General features: G+C 37.8%; 1 protein-coding gene across 1 annotated transcript in view; it reads right to left on the minus strand.

Moving 5' to 3' along the window:
* The window catches only part of LOC134535387 (endothelial transcription factor GATA-2-like), a 163,145-nt gene extending 150,687 nt beyond the window's left edge, over positions 1-12,458 (minus strand). The window contains exons 1-2 of the mRNA XM_063374460.1: positions 12,081-12,458; positions 6,122-6,411 (exon numbers count right to left, since the gene is read on the minus strand). Coding sequence (XP_063230530.1) covers positions 6,122-6,350 — 229 coding nt within the window. The 5' untranslated portion in view covers positions 6,351-6,411; positions 12,081-12,458. The remainder of the gene's footprint in view (positions 1-6,121; positions 6,412-12,080) is intronic.
* Between the last annotated feature and the right edge of the window lie 11,622 nt (positions 12,459-24,080).

Below are 24,080 nucleotides of genomic sequence, written 5' to 3' on the forward strand. Positions count from 1 at the left end.
CATTAATAAATAAATCATTAGTGAAGCCTAAGGAATATCCGCTATTATTGAGATCAATGTGGATACTTCGGTATTGAGAACAACATATTTGTAACGACCGATTAGATAGATAGCATTTTAACCAAATGAAAATACTGTGGGAAAAATTTTTGTAGAGAATCGAAATTTTTCTTAATATAAGGTTATGTATGGTCTACCGAATCGAATGCTCGATTCGAATCGAATGGTCGTAGAGGGGAGGGGAGGCTAGCCAAATAACTGCGGTCCATTAATGAACACAGCGCAAGAGCATGTATGTATACTTGTACTGAAGCTTGTTACCAACTGAATACGCGAAATTTCCGTAAGTTTACAACTAAGAATATCTCTGGCGCGGGCATACCTTGTTGCAATATAATAATCAGATTTCTCCGCGAAATATACCTGCCCCTACCGATACTCACAATTTGTGGCACTTGTTTAAGACATAAGGGCTTACTATTGATAGAGATTTAGAACAAAAAATCCTGTTCAGACTTAAAAACTAACGTTTTATTAGTTTATTTTAATTTGCATAATGTTTGTCAAGCTCCTTCTTCAGGATTTAAGTCCAACTAACTTTCATTCAAACTTTTTTTTTAAATTTGAAAAAAAAAATGTTTTCATGTGTTCTCTTTTTTCAGCCGGCATTTCCTGTGGCATTATAGTTTAGTGTCCGGCAGTCGAAGCATTATTTGTTGAATATTACTCCCGAAAAGATAAAGCGAAACCGACAAAATAGAGGGCTGGTTTATACGCGCTTCCATTATGTTTTTACTTAGTATCCTCTTAGAGAAAATAATATTTTTCACAGACTAAGGAATTTGCCCTCTTTCATTTCACCGTTTAATTAACTTGTGTTGCTGACGTATAGCTACGGTAGCAGCCTGGCTGTGGTTGAGTAGGTAATCTACTCCTAAGATGCAACACACATTCTCAACCTGTTAATCGTCATGGCCACAGTACCACAGTACACTGGAATATATATATATATTCGTAAATGAAACAAATATTCATGAAAAATTACAGATATCTGTATATTTACACACTACATGAAAACAACTGTATCACTACAGAATAAAGTTCACATAATATCGGGCTCGGATTCTTACCCGGGCATTTATACTTTGTATTATCCCAGTACCTCCAATAGTTAAAAGTCATTTGTAAACCGTTCCCTGGATATCTTTCCAGTATTAACTGCGCACAAAATACTAGTCCATTGAATATTCGATTTATTTTTTCCATGGTTGAACAAAATTATGCTTGAATGAAAAACACCGATTAAAATATTTAAAATTTTCACCAATTTTCTAATAGTATTAGTATTACAAACTATTTCTTGGCAACTGATTTCCCAAGGAATATTTTGTAAAAGTACGGAAAATGTATTTGTGTGTATGTAAGTTCCCAGCTGAACATTGAAGAGCTTCGTTGTTGCGTAGTTCCCGCATTCACAGCCTATCTGCAAGTTGTGTTGAATAACGACACAGGTACTCCGGTACCTCAAGTGCGGGCAGGGGGGAAATGAATACAGAAGCACTAATGCAGTGTCGTCACGGCCAGGGATAATCACCCGCCTCACAGTTCTTTGTTTACGCAGCTGTAAGTTATCGCCCCTGTTTCAATTACTGTTCTCTTATTACACGACTGGTTATCTCGTTTCAGAGAGGCGTCGGGCGTATGGGTGAGGGAGGGGGGAGGAAGGGGGTTTGTTTCCCGAATATATTAGTTAAGTTTTTTTTTTTATCGCGGCATGGGCATGTTCCCAGGCTGCCGGGCGTTAATAGCACCCCCTTTTTCCCCCCGCTCCCTCATTAGCCCCTCTCCCATCGCCCGGTCAGGTCGACCACGGCGCGACTCGCTGCAACGTCACGTGATCGCCGTAGAGACGGGAAAAATTCGCGGATTCATTCGGTGATAGGCTAGAATTCAAACACATATACCTCTTATATAATTTTGCTGTTGGCTTACTGTTCATCTGGACGAATCTCAACCAGTTACAAACCCCTCAACCAAACGAAGGATCGAATCACAAGACAAACCAGGCTGAGACGACTTTTACAAGTCGGCAGCCAATGAACTTGCGTTATTTATCTGCCCGAGTGTACAGGGGTACGTGCAGTCTATCCTGAAGGCAATCGAAACCGAGAATTTTTGCAGGTCTCTACCGGGAATTCATTTCGCGATAGGCTAAAATACAAATAGTTATACCTCAGTGCTGCCTCTGCTATTGGCTCACAACTCACCCGGATGACTCTGGGCCAATGAGAAACACCCGACCAAAGCTTTATCGAATCACAGGCTGCTACGTTGGTACGTCTCACAAGACAGCAGCCAATGAGTGGGTGACATTTGACCGAGAGTACGTAGAACTATGGAGTTCATCCTACAGGTCATTGAACCCGCGAATTTTTCCGGTCCCTATTGATCGGTCACCATCGCGTCTGCTGCTGCTGCTTCCACGATGCGCGGAAACGCAACACGCAAAGACTAACGACATTGCGCATTTCAAAGTTACTAAATATTAATTTAATTGATATATATATATCATTATACGGGCAGAATCTAACATCTATATAGCTAAATAAAAATGTAACTGTTATTTCGTCCAAAACGTTAAATATCCTAACTTATTCACCGATTTCACTGACGTTTTGACACAACGTTGCATTCGAATACGCGCAAATTTACCATCTTTATGTAACACCTGTGACAGGTAAAAAGATGGATAAAAATATAGATAGGTAAAATAAATATAAAAATTATTGTTTGTGTGTTCGTCTTCTGTTTTCTGAAGATAGATTGTAGACATACATATAGATAGGGATATAGTTTGGGACACAGTTACATAGAGAGATATGGATAGATATAAATATATGCAGGCATACAGATGGAAATATAGTGAGATTTATAGAGGAATATATAGGGAGAGATAGAGAAAGATGCTTTGTATATGTGTATCTACTTGATGTAAGCTTTCGGACATACGCCTTTGATAAGCACACGTATGTCTGTAGAAGAAAACTACAAAAAACCAAAAGACAAAAAACAAACTAAGAAAAAAATCGTATTGACAACAGCATTTTTTTGCTTAGTTTGTGTTTATGTCTTGGTTTTTTGTAGTTTTCTTCTACAGACATACATGTGCTTAGCAATGGCGTATGTCCAAAAGCTTACATCAAGTCATGCACTTCCATTGCACAAATCTTTCAAAGTTAATATGTGTATCTACTTAAAAAAAGTTACAAAAAAAAAGACAAGAGGCACAGCAACGCATGCCGGGCAGTACCTAGTTAGTATACTTACAATAAAAATAACGAAGTATTAATAGAACACTAAATATTCTTGTACTTGAAACAAATTTTAACGTATTTAGAACATAAACAAACATGGCTACCGTCGCAACTGATTACTCGGATTCTATTGGTCGCACGGACGGAGCACCGTAAAGAAGAGTTTAGCATTACCGAGCTAATCCGTACGAGTCTGCGTGCTATTGTTCGTGAGATCTTTCTCCGTTTACGTTTCATTGTAGACCGGACCTTAGTGCCCGGTCCGTCCGCATCAAGCTGGAATAACAATGATAGCTCAACGGCGCGATGCGAACATGGTGATGCGACAGCAATGATTCTCGCGTTATGGCGAACATAGACCCGCGCGACAACCAAAAATAAACGATTGTGTATAAAAAGATGTCTTGCTGTCACATTCGCACCAAACATACGACAGCCGCAAATCTTGCAGGTTTTTATTGTGCAACATCTTAACTCTCGGCATACGGCATTTGTTAGGAGTGATTTCGTTAGTAGAACGGAAGTCGCATGTTACGGAAACGAGTAACCACGGTGCTGCCTTGGCGCGAATCAAAAGTTGACAGAGCCCAATTTTTTTTAAAAATATTTACTTACTGTTTAATGAATTTCAACAAAATGGGCAGTATTTCAATTAAATTCCTTAGCGAAAATCAAGTACATTTTTTACAAGTCTTTTTTGCAATCATCGGAGCCGTTTCATTATAGGCCTATATTTTAAAATTTATGTCTGCACATGGAATGATTCGACAGTCGATGCAGTTGCTCCAACAGCGAATTCTAGCGGCGGGTGCGGAAACTACGTGTTATTCGCGTCCAGAAATTTCGTCGAAAACACAATTTGCGTACATTTATCAAGCTCGGAAAATTTTTAAAGAATCCTACGTTAAATTTCGTGTCCGAGTTTCCTAGTGTAAGTGTCTTCGCAACATGAAAACGCATTAATTTGATCGTTGCCGAGTTCAGATGTTACACATGTTCGGTGAGTATACTGAGACTCGCTAACATTTTTTTTAAAATCAATATTTAACGTTCAATCGAAAAAAATAACTAGGCGCAAACCATTTCAAAGCTTTCGAAGATAAATTTAGTAAACAAAACTAAAATTACAAGATTAATAATAAGAATCAAAATGCACCAGTCTAACTATCTTTCGAATACAAACTTCTGACGCATTTCAGTAACGCCGCGCCAGGGAGGGGATGGAAAAAGAGTATTTTTTTTCCACTCTTGAAGTATGTTATGTTCGCCATTTTTGTCGCGCTGACGTCATCGATGTGTCGAAAGTGATTGGTTAGAAATCTTCGCGTGACCGCCGTCGCGCTATTGTGATTTCCGTACCTGCTCAAGGTTAACAATTTTCACGTTAAATTTACGAAGAACGCTGTTTACAAATTATCCACGGATCTTCGCAAAAAATTTCAATTACCTTAGTACATTTACTGGCAATTAGTTCACTTACTTTGAACGTGGATCCAAAATAATATTCTCGGTATATTAAAAAAAATTAAATAAAAACTGTTAAGTCTACACCGAGAACACTTTTCTTTTATCCACGTTTGTATTTACCTTCTTTTTTTTTTTTGTAACGAAACATACAACCCGGAAATCGAAATACGGCGTAGTTAATAGGAAGATTCAGTTATTTGAAATTACTAAGAACTATTCATTCGAGTTAACGGCTTCGTTGAAAAATCCGTAAATTTACGGTAATTTCAAACAGTGAAAAAAAATAACTCCGCGAACACAACTCGCGAAAAAAGCCAAGTGACATAAGACTGAAGAACTGTTCCCCGACACTGTTGCAGTGTTGCGTGCCTACAGCTATTTAGTTATTAGCAGTCAGCGGTGCAGTTCAGCTCTCGATTGCAAGGAATAATGTAAACATTAAAAAAAAAAAACATAGAGACTCTGACAATTTACTGTACAACTGTAAAAATCAGTCCAGATGTGTGAGTTTTACTTCTTACATATAAACTCACACACTCTTACTATATAATTTTTAAAATACTACAAGTATAGAATAGGTAGCTACAAAATTTACATATTTTATCTAGAATTCCGGGATAAATTAACAAATCAAACGGGTAGAGAATACTTACTTAAAGAGCTCGATGTAAATATTTATAAAGGTCAGTCAGCCATTGCTTTGAGAAATGTCACTCTAAACACAGCCATGACATCTGTAGTAGCCTCTACTAGACTGAAGCATAGCTAGGAGACGCAGGGGTGATACATGTCTGTCATGCCATACTTAAATGCAGGCAGGGCCGGTACAAGGTAAATTGGCGCCCTAGGCGAAAAACCTTAACCCTCCCCCCCCCCGGAACCCCCAAAAAATTTTTTTTTTCTTGCCTCAAAATAAATCACGAAAGCCTAAGATTTTGTCAACAATCAAATGTAAGCAGGCTTTTTAAAAAAAAATTTTTTCTTGCCTCAAAATACATCACGAAAGCCTAAGATTTTGTCAACAATCAAATGTAAGCAGGCTTTTTTTTTTACTAATTATAAATCATAAACAGGTCACCGTGGAGTTTAAATAATTACTTATATCAATATAAACATTCCAAACTGTTACGAAAATCAATTTTCATCAAGTTTGAATAATTGTTAAACATATTATATGAGCTGTCATGTATCGTGCTGCGCCGCCCCCAGCTACTTGGCGCCCTAGGCGGTTGCCTAGTTCGCCTGTACGGACGCGCCGGCCCTGAATGCAGGGTTAATAAAGCAGTCTCACAGAGGTTAGTGTTCTGCAGATAATGCGAGTCTCCGCGCGAGCCACTCACCGTGCGAGGCGGCCGACGCGACGTACTGCGAGTGCGACATCTGCTGGTGGTAGTAGCGGGCGGCGGCGGCGCGGTGGTTGAGGCCGCCCCCGGGCGCCGCCTCCAGGCCGCCGTGGAAGAAGGACATGTGGTCGTCGGCGGCGGGAGGGGCGGCGTCCATGGCAGGCTGGCGCGGCGCCTCGTACCAGCGGTGGTGGTGGTGCGCTCCGTCGCTCGCCGTCATGTCCATGGCGTCGGCGTCGCCTCAGCGGCGGTGCGGGGGCCTGGCGCGTCGCCGCATGTTGGCAGCCCTGCGAGGCATTGCCACACACCAAACCTCTCAGCTACGTACTACCGCAAGGGATCCCGGCGTCCCACCAAAACTTCAACACTATTAGAAAATACACAGTAATTTGTAGGGGCGTGCATATTTCGCGAAAACATTCCGAGACCAGCTGAAAGTTAAAAAACTGTAGCATTGTCTGTGTTTAGTGATTGGTAGAGACCTGCAAAATTCGCGGATTCATTGACCTCTAGGATAGACAGTCCTTTGAATACTCGCGGAAATGACAACTGTTCATTGGCTACTGACGCGTGTGACGTCTCAACCAGGCTGTCCGTAATTCGGCATTTTCTTGGTTTAGTGTTTCCCATTGGGCTCACAGTTCCCCGGATAAAATGTGGGCCAATCGCAGAAGCGATACGAAGGTATAGTTGTTTTGATGCTAGCCTATCGCGAACTGAATCCGCGAATTTTGCATATCTCTAGTGATTGGGTGAGTTTCTTTCAGGTGCTCTTCTGCTGTTAGAACACCATTCACAGTAATTCAGTTCGGAAGTAAACGCGTCCTGAGTGGCTCGGTCAAACCAGGCAACGACTCTCGCCGACGACCGCCAATCACAAGGAAGAAACACCTGATGTGGATATACATTGTTGCAGTCTAAAAGGTATTAAGTTTTTTTCTCTCGCGAAAAATGCCTGCCCCTAGTAATTTTTTTTATTCGAAAGTTCTGGTAACAGTTTCTTCTCAACCTCAACAAATATTTTAAAAAACTACTTATTATTATCAAGTTTTGACCTCTAGTTAGAAGAAAAAATTCTCTGAACTGCAATTAGCTTACGTAACGTTCTATGCAAATTACGCTTCTAGAAACTAATTACATTATTTTTGCGAGGGGTATCTTCATTATTTCAAAACCTTTAGAAATATTAACTTCTATAATTGAACTGATATTCCGATGACAAATAGTCTACTTAATAAAATTAGTAATGATTATTTAGTCATTTAATACATTTTTTTAAATCAAAATTAATTTTAAGCAGAAATTTATGACCAAAATATTATCATCTGAAATCTACTGATAGTCTTGAAACGTAGATGTCCATAGTCATACCTGGAAGCTTAATTTATTTTAAAAAAATTATGTTACACACTCATAAAATTTATAATGACCTACATATTTTGATTTAAATCATCAGTTTATAATATTAAGTAAATGTACATAAACACATCATACATTATTAATAACTAAGTCACTGTACTATACACGGAGGTATATTAACATTTAAAAATTAAGGCAGAAAAATTGCATTCTATTTTACATCACAGATTCAATGGGTCACAAGCCAGTTAAGTAGGCAGCATTCTTTCGAGAAGAAAAGTTTTCTCTCTCTAGTGAATCATCTAACCTGCAGGTTGGCTCTGCGTACTAATGGTCTGTTTATGTTAATGAATTGGTAAATTAAATTTTTGTACCGTGTCAACATTAAAACATTAACTGAGGAGGCCTATAAGCTGTAACATTTCTGAAGTTCTTTTCGATTACGATCCCAACTCAGAACTTTCAGTAATTTTTCAATAACGGGCGAATTACCAGCGCTTGTTGATTTCCTGTTTAGGAAACTATAACGTACATATAGGTACTTTCCGTTTGCGTAAGACCATTCACTTGATCTGGTTTATTAATTCGTTCTAAAGATATATATTTTATTATTATAACTGTTGAAGTACATATATATTAAACGTAGTGACATTTACAACAAAATACATATTTCTCATTTCATATTTTGACTCCAAAACTTAATGGATATAAACAGTAGGCCTACCGATTGTAGTTACGCGAAAAATATCAGTGTTAATTATTTCATTGTAGTTTGCAATCGAACTCAGAAACTGTATCAAGAGATCGCTGTGAAGTGAACAAGGAGTTAATGTGTCAAGTCTGTAATTTGTGGTTTTAAGATATCTTACCCAGCAGAATTCACTGCATCTGCGAACTATCAAACGTACATAATTTACACGGCAACATATTTACTTTATTAGCTCCTTATTTAAGAAAGTAATGCTCTCACTGGCCGTGTTTGTAATGAACTTGATCAATAGTCTTGCGTTTAGCAGATAATACGCAAACAGCAAAGTATTGTTCTGTGCATACCTAAGCAATTATCCTCTCTTCATTGACTGCTGACTTGTGAAACATCTCAACTGGGAAACCAATGATTCGATATACTTCGATTGAGGTACTTCCGTTGCATTGACCCAAATTCCCCCAGATAAGCCGTGAGCCAATAAACAGAAAACATAAAGGAATAAACGTTTGAATTTTAGCCTATCGCGAAATGAATCTCCCAATTTTTGGTCTATAATAATAACAGAGTGCAACTAACTTAAGGCTAATCACAGATGTTCAAAACAACTGCCACCGCATTTTCATTGGTCTCGTCAAAAGCGGGAAGAGCTGCCCTGCGCGATACTATACAATAGTGAGAACATTTGCATCCTACATCAGTATAGTGGGTTGAAGTACATCAAGAAGTTAGGTTGTTCGCTGTCTCTACCTATAACGAATGCATGAAAGTTCAGTAAATACTGAACCAAAGTTTTTGTTAAGAAGAAAAAGCAAGTTATTTCTGAATTCTTCGAATTAAAAAATAATAACGAAATAAACGTTACCAATTCAAACAATGTGTTAAAATTTAATGTTATTAATTTAACTGTAATTAAATTTTAAACTTATGGAATGAAAATAAAATCAGATGCTTTAACAGTAGATTAATTCGTGTTGAATTTTTTTATTTTGCAAAAATATCTCTTGTAGGTGTTTTAATTTTAACTGAAATGATGCGTAAAAATAGTTCAATAATAGCTTCTGGACGTTTTGAAAGGAATTAAATAGCCTACAATACGATGTTTATAATCGTCCGTCACTCCTTCACTAACATGCGCGCGTGAATCTCTGACCCCGCGACTGTAGATGAAGGTCCGTCTACTACAGTCCGAACTTGTGGGCGATACGTGTCCTTATCCTGATGTAATAGACGTCACATTGTCACACGAAAGACAGACAAGTCAACACTTGCGGTGTCCGATGTCAGGATCTACTGATTTTTAAAGTAATCAGCAGAGCGCTATAATTATACATGAATATGAATATTTAGTTAACTTGTAAAATATGTGGGAGGTTCAATAATATTCATATACTCTATAAGGCTAAAGTACACACTAATAAATGTCCGTTATTTTCTGTTTGCCGCTTGAAACGGGAACCGGAAACAGCAAATATCACGAGGGTCAATTCTTATATGCCACCAAAGGACACAGATTGGGACAAAAAGTTCAAGTCGATCATTGTTGGTATTCGGACCATCGCCCACACCACGCATTACGTCAGAGGGTCGCGTGGGCCAATCAGGGATCCGTGTCCGTCGGACACAATTTGGGACATTGCAATTGTAGACGGGCGTTTAGAGGCAAACACACACGGGTCAGATAGCGTCGGCCGTGGGTAAATTTCTAGTTCAGCGACTGATGCCGAATAAAAATAATTCTCAAATCAATTTGTTCTAGTTCTACTAACCTTTGTGGTAGTTCGTTTAAGACACAATACCAGTTTTGTAAGACATTTGATCGTTTTGCAAAGTGTTTGTACGTGTTGTGGTGTATCCAAGCCATGTTAACTATGAGTGAACTCAATACAGCCTGATGATGTGTCTTGACTGAACATCCTAACACTATGGGCACTATAGCCGGGTTTATAAACTATGCAAGAAACGTTATAAAACTATTTTTTTTCTCTTTCAAATACACGTTTATAAATTAAGAATTATGTAAAAATGCAACGTACAACTACCAACTTACAAATTTTCCCACTTTTCATTTCTATTTGAAGTGTTCCGAAAATGTTTAAATATGCAGATGTTACGTGTACATAAGTCTGCGATGTTGGTTACAACGTTATCTACATGCTTCTCATGTTCACTTGCTAATCTTTCTCACAGTGAAAGAAGAAAAAAAATACTTTTAAATAAAAATAACTAACAGTTTCACGTGTTTTCAAGATGAACATGAATAATTAACAAAAGTAATAATAAATTAATAAGTGATATTAGAAAATAATCAATAATAATAAAAAATAATAATAATTTTCTTTCCGACAGTTTTACAATGCTAGTTGTAGGATTTATTTACGTGTTGCGACTTTCGTGCGTTATATAAAGTGTATATTTTTTTTATTGGTTGCTTGTTACGTCTGTGCATCGTCTGCAAACCCGGCCTAACCGCCAGTCTCGCGCCGTGAAGCGATCCCAGGCACAGAGGACCTTGACTGATAGTTCCTCGCCGTTCGCTATTTTCCCCTCAAAACTACAAATAAAGGGTTTACAAATTATCAAATTATCTTTGTACATTTACGGGTACCCATGGCAAATGTAGAGTACGGAGCACACTTACTTTGAAAACTTTGAAAACTAACTCATAAATTAATTTTGTAGTAATACAAATCAGAAATCACTCTTCTTCCTCATTCGCACGCGCCGTTAACAACGAACCACATAAACTGAATACGACGTAGTAGTATCTTCATCCCAGTTACGTGGAACTACGAACACTTCCCGAGTGCATTCTCTGTTCATAAGTTCGTAAATTTAATGCAATTTCGAACAGTGTTCTATGAAATATTAAAATAGACGTAAATAAAAAAACACGCTAATAATAATTATTTGTTTCCCCCATAACATACCTAAGCTATCAAAACGAAACGTTTTCACGATATTTGATTGTTTCAACACGATTAAGAAACAATTTGCATTGAAAAAAAAAAACAGTGACATACCTAATTCTGTAAGAATGGACAACTAAAATTAATAACATTTGATAAAATAAATATCAATATTTAGTTCGCTAATAAATAGCATTTTCATTTGAAATCAAATATAAAATAGGTTCCCCTGTAGCCAACAGAAAACTAGACTTATAACAGTAAGCCTAAAGTTATGAGACATTAATAGATACCTACTATAAAAAAAATTTCAAAGTAGTAGTTACATTAGACGAAAACAAATCAAAGTTGAATATAAAAGTTACTTATTCAATATATATTGTGTATTCGACGTACTAAGCTTTAAATATACAACTGCAACAATGTAATTTTAAAAGTGTATAACGCACACGTTAAACGCATAGGCCTACTTAAAATAATGATACAAGTTAAGTCTTACTAAATAAAAATAAAAAAAGAAATTTTTTAGCGAACATGTTTTTGCGATTAATTGAGCGGTTAAATTTAAGTTACTCAGCAAACTAGTATTTCTGTGCCCTCAAAGTAAACACAGATCCGACAAAGCTACGGGTCTGGTCCTCGTGCAGCAACGAGGCAGCGACTGTACCGGGTTCAAGGCGCTAAGTAGTCTGCCTGGCCGGAGCATGTAATCACGGGCGCTGTTATCTGGAGCCCGGATCCCCGCACGACCGCAAACAGGTTTACCCTCCCGCGCATTAACCGCAGATAACGCGACTGGCACGCGCTGATGCCTATCATTACCAACCCCACAACAACAACAACACTGCAGGCTGACCACTGGGCTCCTCCGTGGGGGTCGTTAACCCCCTTGCGCACACAATCCCAGCTGCAACTCCGGCCTCGTTTCTACACCTCTACCCACAAGCATCCTACAGAGATTACAATCATGACGTAGGCCTACCTGTTAATTAATTCTTCAGATAACGTCGCATTTCGCAAAGACCCTGAGGGCCAAAAAAAAACGCTCTTCCACGAACACGCAAAATATATTTTTGTCTTCTGTTTTCGTTCGTTCGATTACGTTCTTCGAAAAAAAAAAAAAAAAAAAAAAAACTTTTCTTGGTTCGCTTGAAGCAATCACAGTCACCAGAGATAGTCGCACTGAAACACGGGAGGGCGTGGCAGTTTGGGCAGATGTCCTCGCGGGATGACTAGATTAGCGATCCGCCGTCCTTGGAGCAGCGGATGTTATCGCGCAGACCGGAAGCGATGCGATCTGGCGCCGCTGGAGGCTTGAGGAGTCCGCGCGGCCGCTGCAACCCGCGCGCATCGCAGCCAGCGCCGCTACTAACGCCCGCCTCTCTCTCCCGCGCGTGGCCCCCGCGGGAACGCGGAGTGGGGGGAGCCCCCTTCGGTAGTCTCCGGCGCGGCGCTTCGGCCCGCCTCGGGTTGCCAGGGCGACGCCTCCCGGCCGCCGCGCGGCGGGGTTCGGCCTACCAGCGGGGGAAACGGCCGCAGCACCGTTCCCGTCCAGCCAAGAACCGGGCTTTTTCGAAGCGTGTTTCCAACGGCTTTAATTCAAATTTAATTCGTAAGATAGCTGAAATAAAGTTTCATTTCTTAAACTTTTTTTTTTGTTTCATTTTCGACCATACATACACACACAATTACTTTTATTTTTAATTTTAGATTCATTTCAAAATTGCAATCGTAAAAATGAATTTTCTACAAGAGTTCATGTGTAGTTTAGTAAAAAGTTGCAATAAATTAAAATTAGTATAATAAATCATATTTATTTAAAAAAATTCCTTTATTGTATAGATAATGAAAAAAGGATAAATTAAATTATCGATGACATATTTATTACAGTGGTAACGTAAGTAAATGTTCACAGTCGATACTGCATTCACTCCTTGAATCCAAAAACACAACAGTATAATCTTCAAAACTTTATTTAAAACTTAATATGTTTGTATAAGTTAAAAAATTAAATTATAATAACTTCAAGTCATTAATGTTAAGAAAATTAAAATATCTACAGTTAACTTTTTTGTTCAAAATATTTAGTAAAAACATGAAATTTCAAGACTTACCTATCATACAGTGTGCATGACATTTTATCTACGTGTTTAAAAAACACGTGTTATTTTATTTCATGTCAGTGACTAATTTGTTATTTATTCTCCTTGGGATATGTTAAATTCTTTGTACACTGTTAGACGTGATAAATGTCAAAGGTCCTTATAATAATCGGAGGTGCATTGGTCTCAAAACGAATGAGTCATGCCGGCATGTCTTCTGCAAGAGAAGAAACACACGAAGTGTGTAAGATTCCAGCGGAGGAGTTTTCCGCATCCATTTCCCCCACCGGTCTCCGGCTGCCTTCAGCGGCGGGCTCTTGTCAGTTCCGCTTTAAACACGCCACGGCGGCAACCAATCAGAACAAAGAACGCACACAAAGATTATTGACACAAAATGGCGCGCGTAAATCTTGGCGCCCTCCCTTTTCCCAACAGACAATATGGCCCCGCCCCTCCGCGCGTGCTCTCGCGGCCAGAGCAGGCACCGCGGCGCCCCGCCCCCCCTGCTTCCCTCTTCAGGGCTATGCCAATCTCCCGGCCGCAAATAAAAAAAACAGCGCGAGCGTAGTCGCGCGTCGCGGGTTCGAGTCCCGCCTCGGGCGGAGGGCGGAGCTGCCTTGTTTTTTTTTTGTATTTTGTTTTGTATTTATCATCGTTCGCCGTGCTTGTTTTCTCGTCGCCCCTTCCAGCAACCGGTCCGGCGTCGCAGGGCCTACAGATGCGCCGCGCCGATACACACGATGGACCCCGGGCGACGAGTCCAGCTGGTGGGGGAAAAAATGCGGTCGACCCTGTTCCTGTGGGCTCGCTCTCCCGAAACTACCGTACTTATAACAATGTCCACTTCACAACAATACCTCCTTATACCACTTGAATCAAAGCGTCGAAATTGCACCGTTTGTTTACTTTAATGAGGGGTTTGGACACTATTGAATGTTTTATTGTAAGGCAATAACTAGAGACCAGTAAATTTCGCGGATTCATTTTGCCATAGGCTAAAATTCAAATAGATATAGGCTACCTTCAAGCTTATTTTGCTATTGGCTCACTGTTCATCTGGACGACTTAGGGCCAATGAGCAAACATCAACCAAAGAAGTAGTATCGAATCACAGGCAAACCAATTGAGATTACTCATAAGTCAGCCGCCAATAAACTAGCGTTATTTGCCCGAAAATACTAAGAACTGTGTAGTCTATCCAGAAGATCATCGAAGCCGCGAATTTTTCGCGTTCCTAGCAATAACACTCTACTATACGTACTTAAATATAGGCAGGGCAATGTACAAATTTTTCGCGAAAAGATGTCCATAACAGCTATATGTGTTAAAACTTCGTAGCATTGTCTGTGTTCTGTGGTTTCAGAAATTTAGCTAAATCATTATTTTCGAGATGTAAGAGGTTACGAAAGTGATTATAATCATGACCAATCAAAGTAGCATTTTACCGCTAGTTATTAGATAGTATTAAGTAAATTTCTGTTGACAATATTTGAGACGAAATGTTAAGGGGGGATAAGGCCTTGCTGCCTTGCAGTTTCAAAAATGTTGATACCGCTTGGAATAAAGCAGCCATGCAGAATTTTTTGGCTTTAAATTGCATTGCACTTATCTTTGGCTAACTTGAAGCCAACACTTGAGAACTGGTTGTGGTTATCATGATAGTTACAGTAACCTGCTTGACATAATAACTTATTCCCTCGCGGTGCTTACATACTAGAGCCTGTTCGTGAATACGAGGTTGCTGCAAGGTACAGAAGGTCTGGGAGATAAAGATCATGGTTTGACATCCCAAAAATTTGGATAACAAAAAAGATGGGAAATTCCTAGTCAGCAAAAAGAAAATATTATAGCCTAAACAACATGGAGTGTGAGAACGATCATTTAATTCACGACTTTCTAGAACTGAGATTACGTTTTCATTTTTCTGCAGCGAATATTTTCTCATTCGAGGATCCTTGGGGGAGTGGTCACTTCTGCCTCACTCATGTGACTCATTTCATGAGCACCGAGGTGGTAGCATAGGGTTTAGTGGCTACATTACACAACTGTACTTCCGAATGGCCCCCTTCTAATTACCTACAAGTATGAATCTATGTCGTGTTAATTTATAATGACTAGAAATCAGTCAATTATATGTGAAGAATATTGAGAGAGAAATTATATATATAATAAACTTTCTGAGTATATTAGCACAATTTGCTTCAAAATCGAAACATAATAGCTAATATGTGTTATTGCATTTTAAAATCATGATGGTCATACTGTGCAATTTGAACCCGAAAACTTACCTAATAATGTGAGTCCAGAATCACAGCACTGCGTGAACTCTAGTAGGTACACAGATCAACTACTTAAAAATATTGGTTATAAAATGTACCAATTTTCCGTGTCATAAATGTAATTGTACCTAGACTAATTTACATTTACTTTTAAATTTTTTATTTTATTGAGCTAAAAATTTCCTGAAAATTTATCTTTGTGACTGAAATTTAATCAAAATAAACAATATTTTCAGAAAAAATCAAAAATTGTCCGCTAAAACTCTGATATAAAAATATTTTAAAGTTCATACTCCCAAAATATACAAAAAAGGGGGGATAATTGTTTTTTCTTGTGAGATTATGCATGACAAGTAACTACATGTGCCGTGAGAAATAACACGCTAACCCTAGAATTTGACGCTATGAAAGGATCCCACAAATTCACATTACCGTAACATTTCCATAAATTTGAGGAAATTTCCAACGCGTAGCTCAATTTCACTCGTTCGGATTATTGTAATTTCACAGAATTGTTTTATACTACTTTTAAAAAAGGATCGTTTTGAAACCAATTGCCAAGAAATAGTTCGCAAGGCCACATGGTTAGCAATTTGAAATACATAGGACTATAAATATAGAGAATACTATTTTTTTATAGTGGGTATTGTCAAAATTTCAATCTTAAAGAAAGATTAGTACAGAAAAAAATTACAATCATATACTTATTTAAAGTTAATATGTTTCAAAAAACCTATATAAGTTATATATATATATATACAGGTTCAGACAATGTAAATTCTTAATTTAATAACTTATAAGTAGAGACCAGAAAAATTCGCAAATTCATTTCGCGATAGGCTAAAATACAAACGTTATACCTTAGTGCTGCCTCTGCTATTGGCTCACAACTCACCTGGATGACTTTGTACCAATGAGAAACACCCAACCAAAGCTTTATCGAATCACAGGCTGCTTCGCTGGAACGTCTCACTAGACAGCAGCCAATGAGTCGGTGACATTTGACCGAGTGTACGTAGAACTATGGAGTTCATCCTACAGGTCATTGAACCCGCGAATTTTTCCGGTCCCTACTTATAAGTAGGGGCAGGCATTTTTCGCGAATAAAACTGAACGCCTATTAGACTGCAACAAGGTACCTATACGCGCACAAGCTGTTTCTCCCTTGTGATTGGCGGCCGTCTGCGAGAGAAGTCGTTGCCTTAGTTGGCTGAGCCACTCAGGACGCATTTGCTTCCGCAATGAATTACTGTGATTGGTGTTTTAACAATCGTCATGTACCTGGAAGAAACTCATCCAATCACGAAACACAGACTATGCTACAGTGTTTTAACTTTCAGCTTGTCCCGGAATCTTTTCGCGAAATATGCATGGCCCTACTTATAAGTTAACTTAATGGGTTAACGTTTCAGAAATTTCTACCTTTGTTGTTATTAGGGGCATGTATTTTTAGCGAAATAATCTGATGTCTCATTAAACTGCAATAAGGCTAGCGATTGTTCCCTTGTGATTGGCGGCCATCTGAAAGAGAAGCCAGTGCCCTATTTGACCGGGCCATTAAGGGTGCGTTTGCTTCCGCACTGTGATTAGTGTCCTAACAGTGGACTTACACCTGAAATAAACACAGTCAAACCACGAAACACAGTAAATGCTACAAAGTTTTTTCCACACAGCTTGTCTGGAAATTTTTTCGTGAAAAGTACATGGTCAGAGTTATCATAGCATATTTATTATTTATGTATTTATTATTTTTATTGGTGGCGAAGTTAAGTTGATACGCCTTTTCTTACACTGACCATGTTAAAATTGAGCTTTTTTTTCATTATTAACACTCCATCTTAAAACAAATAATTAAGCATACAAAAAAATTCATAAAATATTACATACGATAGAAAACAAACTTGACTGTTAACTTAAAGCACAAAGATAAAACATAAACATAAATCATTCATATGTAAAGTGTAATTAGTAGAGACATGCAAAATTCGCGGATTCAGTTCGCGATAGGCTAGCATCAAAACAACTATACCTTCGTACCGCTTCTGCGATTGTTCCACATTTTATCCGGGGAACTGCGAGCCAATGGGAAACACTAAACCAAGAAAGTGCCGAATTACGGACAGCCTAGTTGAGACGTCTCACGCGTCAGTAGCCAATGAACAGGTGTCATTTCCGTGAGTATTTAAAGGACTGTGGAGTCTATCCTAGAGGTCAATGAATCCGCGAATTTTGCAGGTCTCTAGTAATTAGATTACATAATTGTTGGAATGCAACTAAAAGGTTTAAAATCATTAATAGAGACCTGCAAAATTCGCGGTTTCGATGGCCTTCAGGATAGACTGTACATACCCCTGTACGCTCGGGCAAATAACGCAAGTTCATTGGCTGCCGACTTGTAAGTCGTCTCAGCTGGTTTGTCCGTGATTCGATCCTTCTTTGGTTGAGGGTTTATAACTGGTTGAGATTCGTCCAGATGAACAGTAAGCCAATAGCAAAATCATCTGAGAGGTATATGTGTTTGAATTCTAACCTATCACCGAATGAATCCGCGAATTTTGCAGGTCTCTAATCATTAGTTGTCAATGGGATAATATGAGATAGTATTACATTAGTACTAATCATTCACACACTCACATACAGATTCATATATGTACAGTATAGGTTAGTCACGAGGTGATCATGCTGAGTATAGGTTTTCCATACTTGCTTCTTTAGTCTGTACTCAAACTTAGCTAGGATATTAGATGGCTGTGTCGTCTGGACCAGTTAGTCCTAGAGCCTGCTACTAGTGGCTACTTTAAGTTTTCGATTTTAAAAACTCTTGTTGTATGGAAACCTGTATCACTTACAAATATTTTCATTGTAACCATATTCTACATCAGTTTTTAATTTAATTTCACTTAACACTTTTGTTTATTTTATTTTCTTGTAATTAGTAGGTATTAATTAAGGGATTTACATGCACATTTAATCCAACAGCTCTCTGGCATTTGGACTTGGGTCACATATTATCTAATCAGATGTTTACTAAACGTTTTTCTTGAATTGTTAAATCTTATGTAAGTGTTATCGTTTTGAACACTAGCATGACTTTTTATTTTACCTCTATTAGTAGAGCGGTGACGTACACTTGAAGCATATACAAATCTGGTTCGCGTTAATGATTGGACTACAGTCCACTTGACACATCCTTGCCTGACAAGGTGCAAAAGTGGTTATACAAATACGTGTTACCCGACAAAGGATGTTATCCTTGGAATCCACCAATGAACATTTTGAAAAGGCTTGATTGTATAAATTATAAGGCAAGCTAAGTCTATCCTGAAGTTATGTAACTCTGCTGTATAATCGTGGCTGTAGCAAATTAAAAAATATATATTTCTACTAGGTGTAAGTAGATTAAAAATATTTGCGACGAAAAATAGAATCAAGAGCGCTGTTGGAATGAACTGATTGGAAAAGCTTTCAAAAGTAGTATACTTAGATAATACAATAAAAAAAAAAACCATCATGGCGAGTGAAAATGAGCCTTATGTTTTTATATCTTCTGTATGTAGCAATATGTAGCTATCTTATTTTGTTTAATATTATGTGTAACATTGACATGTATCATACTCTAAAATGGGGTTCAGTAAAATTAAATAAAAAATGTGAAACCATTTCTGACGCTGGTTGGTTGCGGACGGTGCAGAGAACGTGGTGGCGTACGGCTGCCATGCTGCAGGGATAGACGGGCCGCGCAGGTTGGAACACGTCTGCGCCTGACGCCACACGACTTGGGCAGACGGCAACACAGCGGGGGTTGAGCTCATTGTGCAACGCGCCACGGGCCATCTTCGCGAGAAAATTGCGTTCTTCCAAGTAGGTAGTATTTTAATTACTTGTGTAGATCAGTATTGTTTAACCGTGTTATATGAGTATTGTTTCAGCTGTGTAACTAAATATTTTATGTTTGTATAATAATTTTCACGCTTTAGTTTTGACAGGTTAATTATTTGTCACGAATTAATATTTTACTAACCAAATCACACACCGTATTATAATTATGAACCCACGAGCGTGTAAATATGTTAAGTCCAACAATGAATATGCTAGTTTAAAAAAAGGTTTTAACAAATTCCGTGCGTAGAATATTAATTGTTTTTGTTTTCGCTTGGTGACAATATGGTTATAATGTAAAGAATTGCTGTGATGAAGGTCCGTGCTATCTAGTTTTCGCGTCGCTGAGCGGCAGCCATGTTACTCATTGTTCATTCCTTCGCGGGTAGAACATTATCAGTGCCTATGAATACATTTGCAGTATGTCTATGTAGTCTATTGGCAGAATCTGTTTGCACTGTAACTCAATGGTAAGGTGATATTTGCATAACTACAAGATCAGTGTTATTGTATGCTCGATCACATCTAACCTATACATAATATAAAATTTTAATGAAAAATAATTTATAAATTCAATCCTAGGAATTTTATTTACTAAAAAAATTTATGGTGTAAGTATTTCAGCAGTGAATAAAATTTATTTGTAATTAATTATTATTGATTGTTGAACAATGATTGTATTCGGAGTTGTTATTTTTAAGCGAATAATAATTTTGTTGATTCATATTTATTAATTTATTTCAATTTTAATTAAATTTCTTATAAATACAAAAAGTTCAGTTTCTTAAATACTTAAAATATAAATGAAAGCCAAAACAAACCCGCGCTGTTTTATCTTGTTATTAATTGTATACATAAATGGTTTTGCTGAATAATACTAAGTAATATAATAAATTTGGTTGAGAATAAATTAAGCGAAGTTAAGTTACTTTTTAAAACGTGAATAAGTCATAGTTTGAATTGTTTCCAAGCTATAGTTGTGGTCCTGAAAATTTTAGTATAACATTTAATGGTGTACTTATTACAGAAGTGAGTAATATTTATTGTTATTTAGTAATCACTATTGATTGATCAATATAATTATTGATATCCTGAGCAGTTATTTTGAAGTGAGTGATAATTTTGTTAGTTCATGTTTATTTAGAAAATGGTCTTCTTTCTCTCTTTTACTTTCTTTGCCGTTTTACCCCTTACGATATATTACGAGTCAAGTTTTGAATTGCCAAAGAAGTTTCACTTGTATCACATGTAGGCTACTGAGTTACACGCGCTATTATTTTTTATATATATTTTATTTGTTGTAAGCCTTACATTTTTCAAAAAGTCTTATTTTCATTACTGAAGAAACGATATTTTAGTAGGCAGTGTGAGTTTTCGTTGAACGTATCATTAAAGCTCTGTATTTCTATAAACTCGCATGTCCCTTCAGTTTGAATTTTAATTTTCTCGCCCTTATTTTAAGTTAATTTATATCTGAACATGTTTAAACATTTTAAATTAACCTAAGACTACCGGTCTAGTACCTATGTGTTTCCAGTTTTCTCGTTTATCTTGGCAACCTATAAAAATAAAGTTATAATTATTTGTACTCGTATTTTCAGCTTATAGCCAGTGACTGGATGAATTCGCGGGTTCAATGATCATTCGCACACTCGGGCAAACGTCGCCTTTTCATTGGCTGCTGACTTGTGAGTCGTCTCGACTGGGTGATATTGTGATTCGATACTTCTTTGGTTGAGGGTATTCGATTGTCCCAGAGTCCTCCAGATCAACAGTGAACCAATAGCAGAAGCTACAATCAAGTATAATTATTTAAATTCTAGCATATCACGAAATATATCCACGAATTTTTCCGGTCCCCAAGGGTGGTTATACTTAAGACATACGAAATTTCGCGGATTAATTTGGTTGCAAGCTAGACTGCAAACTTTCGTTATCATGCAATATGTTCGTGTTTGAAAGGGAGTTATTTAAACACGCTAGGAGATAAGCAAGCGAATCAAGTAGTGCCGATTACCACACTGTAAAAGTTTTGTACTCTTTACAAGAAAAATCTTTGGAAACTCAGCATTATCCAACAACATCATTTGTAAAACTATAAGAGATAGCCTACTTTGTAAAATTACACATAGTAGGTTCAAAGCTCTGCCTTGCAGTTTTACAAGAGATATTGTTGGTCACCAAGTTTCCAAGGAATTTCCTTGTAAAATTTCAAAATATATTTTACATTGCAAGAGCAAATAGGTTTCTCGCTAAGAAATCAGCCAACGTGAAAGTAAACATTAGTATAGCAAATATGAGGCTTTGAATTTTAGCCTGACGGAGTAGTATTCATAAATATTATGGGTTTCTAGATTACATCAAACGTCGTAAATGCACAAATTAACAAAGCTACCCACGTCATATAGGCTATATTTTTTTAATTGTGTGAGCCACAAAAATATCAACTAAATATCAAAAAGTAAAAACACATTTAGTCGATCACTCGGCGTCTCTTTACTGCAATTGTAGCTCATATGTAGGGGCCATGTATTTTTTGCTAAAAGATTCCAAGACTAGTTGGAAGTAAAATCACTGTAGCTTCGTATGTGTTTCATGATTGCGTGAGTTTCGTTCAGGTACAGGTCGAGTGTTCCAACACCAAATCTCAGTAATTCAGTGCGGAAGCAAACTCGTCCTGAGTGGCTCGGTCAAATAAGGCGACGACTTATCTTTAGGGGCAGGCATTTTTTTTGCAAAAAACTGAATACCTATTAGACTGCAACAATGTATAGCCACATAAGGTGTTTCTTCCTTGTGATTGGCGGTCGTCTGCGAGAGAATTCGTTGCCTTATTAGACCGAGCCACTCAGGACGCGTTTACTTCTGAACTGAATTACTGTGGTGTTCTAACTGCAGACATGCACCTGAAAGAAACTCACCCAATCATTAACACAGACAATGCTACAGTGTTTTAACTTTCAGCTGGTCTCGGAATCTTTTCGCGAAATATGCATGCCCCTACTTCTCTCACAGACGGCCGCCAAGCACAAGGAAGAAACCGCTAGTGCGGGTATACCTTGTTGCAGTCTATTAGGCGTTCAGAATTTTTTCACGAAAAATGCCTGCCCCTACTCGTATGTTAATGGCTATCCGGGTGTATTAATAGATACGGGGAAATTTTATTCGGATTCTTTTTTGCGATAGGCTAAAATTCAAACACTTGGGTATATACCTTCGCCCAGTTGAGACTCCCTATTCAGCAGACTCTATACCTATGCGTAGGGGCATATATATTTTTTCACGAAATATTCCTATCGCTCATTAGTAGAGACCTGCAAAATTCGGGGTTTCGATGGCCTTCAGGATAGACTGCACATACCCCTGTACACTCGGGCAAATAACGCAAGTTCATTGGCTGCCGACTTGTAAGTCGGCTCAGCTGGTTTGTCTGTGATTCGATCCTTCTTTGGTTGAGGGTTTATAACTGGTTGAGATTCGTCTAGATGAACAGTAAGCCAATAGCAAAATTATCTAAGAGGTATATGTGTTTGAATTCTAGCCTATCACCGAATGAATCCGCGAATTTTGCAGGTCTCTACCTATCGCTCACTAGACTGCAGTAAGGTATGCCCGCACTAGCGATTGTTCTCTTGGATTTTGGCGGCCATCTGCAAGAGAAGCCATTGCCTTATTTGGCCAGGCTATTCAGGACGCGTTTGCTGCCGCAGTGAATGGCTGCTAAGATTGGCACTAATTATAATTCCCCTTATGTGTATGTACCAAACAATTCAAAGTCTTGTTGCACGTATTCCCACGGCAAACTGTGAAATTATTCTCCCAGCGAACACTAGGAAAAATGTATAATTGAAAATTGTAATAATTTCGCCCACCTTCTTGAAACATTACAAAGCACTGATTGTGAAAACGCAACCGTATTTTTCGTGGTTACAAAACACTACCTGCAGATCTTCCTGATAATGGGTGGGAATAACTATTAATTTCGATTAACATGTACCACTTTGCCAAGTTCCTGAGTGATAAGTATCAGGTTTGACAGAAATGCATCATTTTCTTTGCATTTTCACCACAAGTATGCTGTAATAATTTACAACATTTTTCTTGTACCTTAACAAAAAAAAAAATTCTTGGCAAATGCAAAGCAAAAATATTTTATTTATTTTTAGTTGGATCTGAATAATAATGCAAAATCAAATATATTTGTAACTTGGTACATTTACATGGCAGCAACTATATTGCTACAAAAAATGTTTTGGATTCTTTCCCGGGCGTTTATGTTTTAGGTTTTCCCAGTAGCTAAGTTAGTTATAATTATTTGTAAATCGTTCCTTGAATACCTATCCGGTATTAACTGCGCACAATACCTAATAAGCATAGCCTAATTAAAGGCCACTTGAATATTCGATTAGCCCTTCCATGGTTTACAAAATTAATGCTTGTGTATTAAATCAATCAAAATATTAAATTATGCACCAATTCTCGTAAGCGCGACAATAAATATTCAGTATTGTATCAAAAACGTATTTTTCATGTAGTAGGTATTTATTACGAACTATTTCTTGGCATCTGGTATCCAATGGAATGTTTTGTAAAATTTAAACAAAAAGCGCGTATAACTCAGTAGGCTACACTTGATAGATGTGAAACTTCTTTGGTAATACAAACTGTGCTTGTTACGGTTTATTCAAAAAAAAAATTCAATTTGGAACACGCCAAACTTGT

This window comes from Bacillus rossius, chromosome 8 (assembly GCF_032445375.1).
Source record: "Bacillus rossius redtenbacheri isolate Brsri chromosome 8, Brsri_v3, whole genome shotgun sequence".
Taxonomy (NCBI): Eukaryota; Metazoa; Arthropoda; class Insecta; order Phasmatodea; family Bacillidae; genus Bacillus; species Bacillus rossius.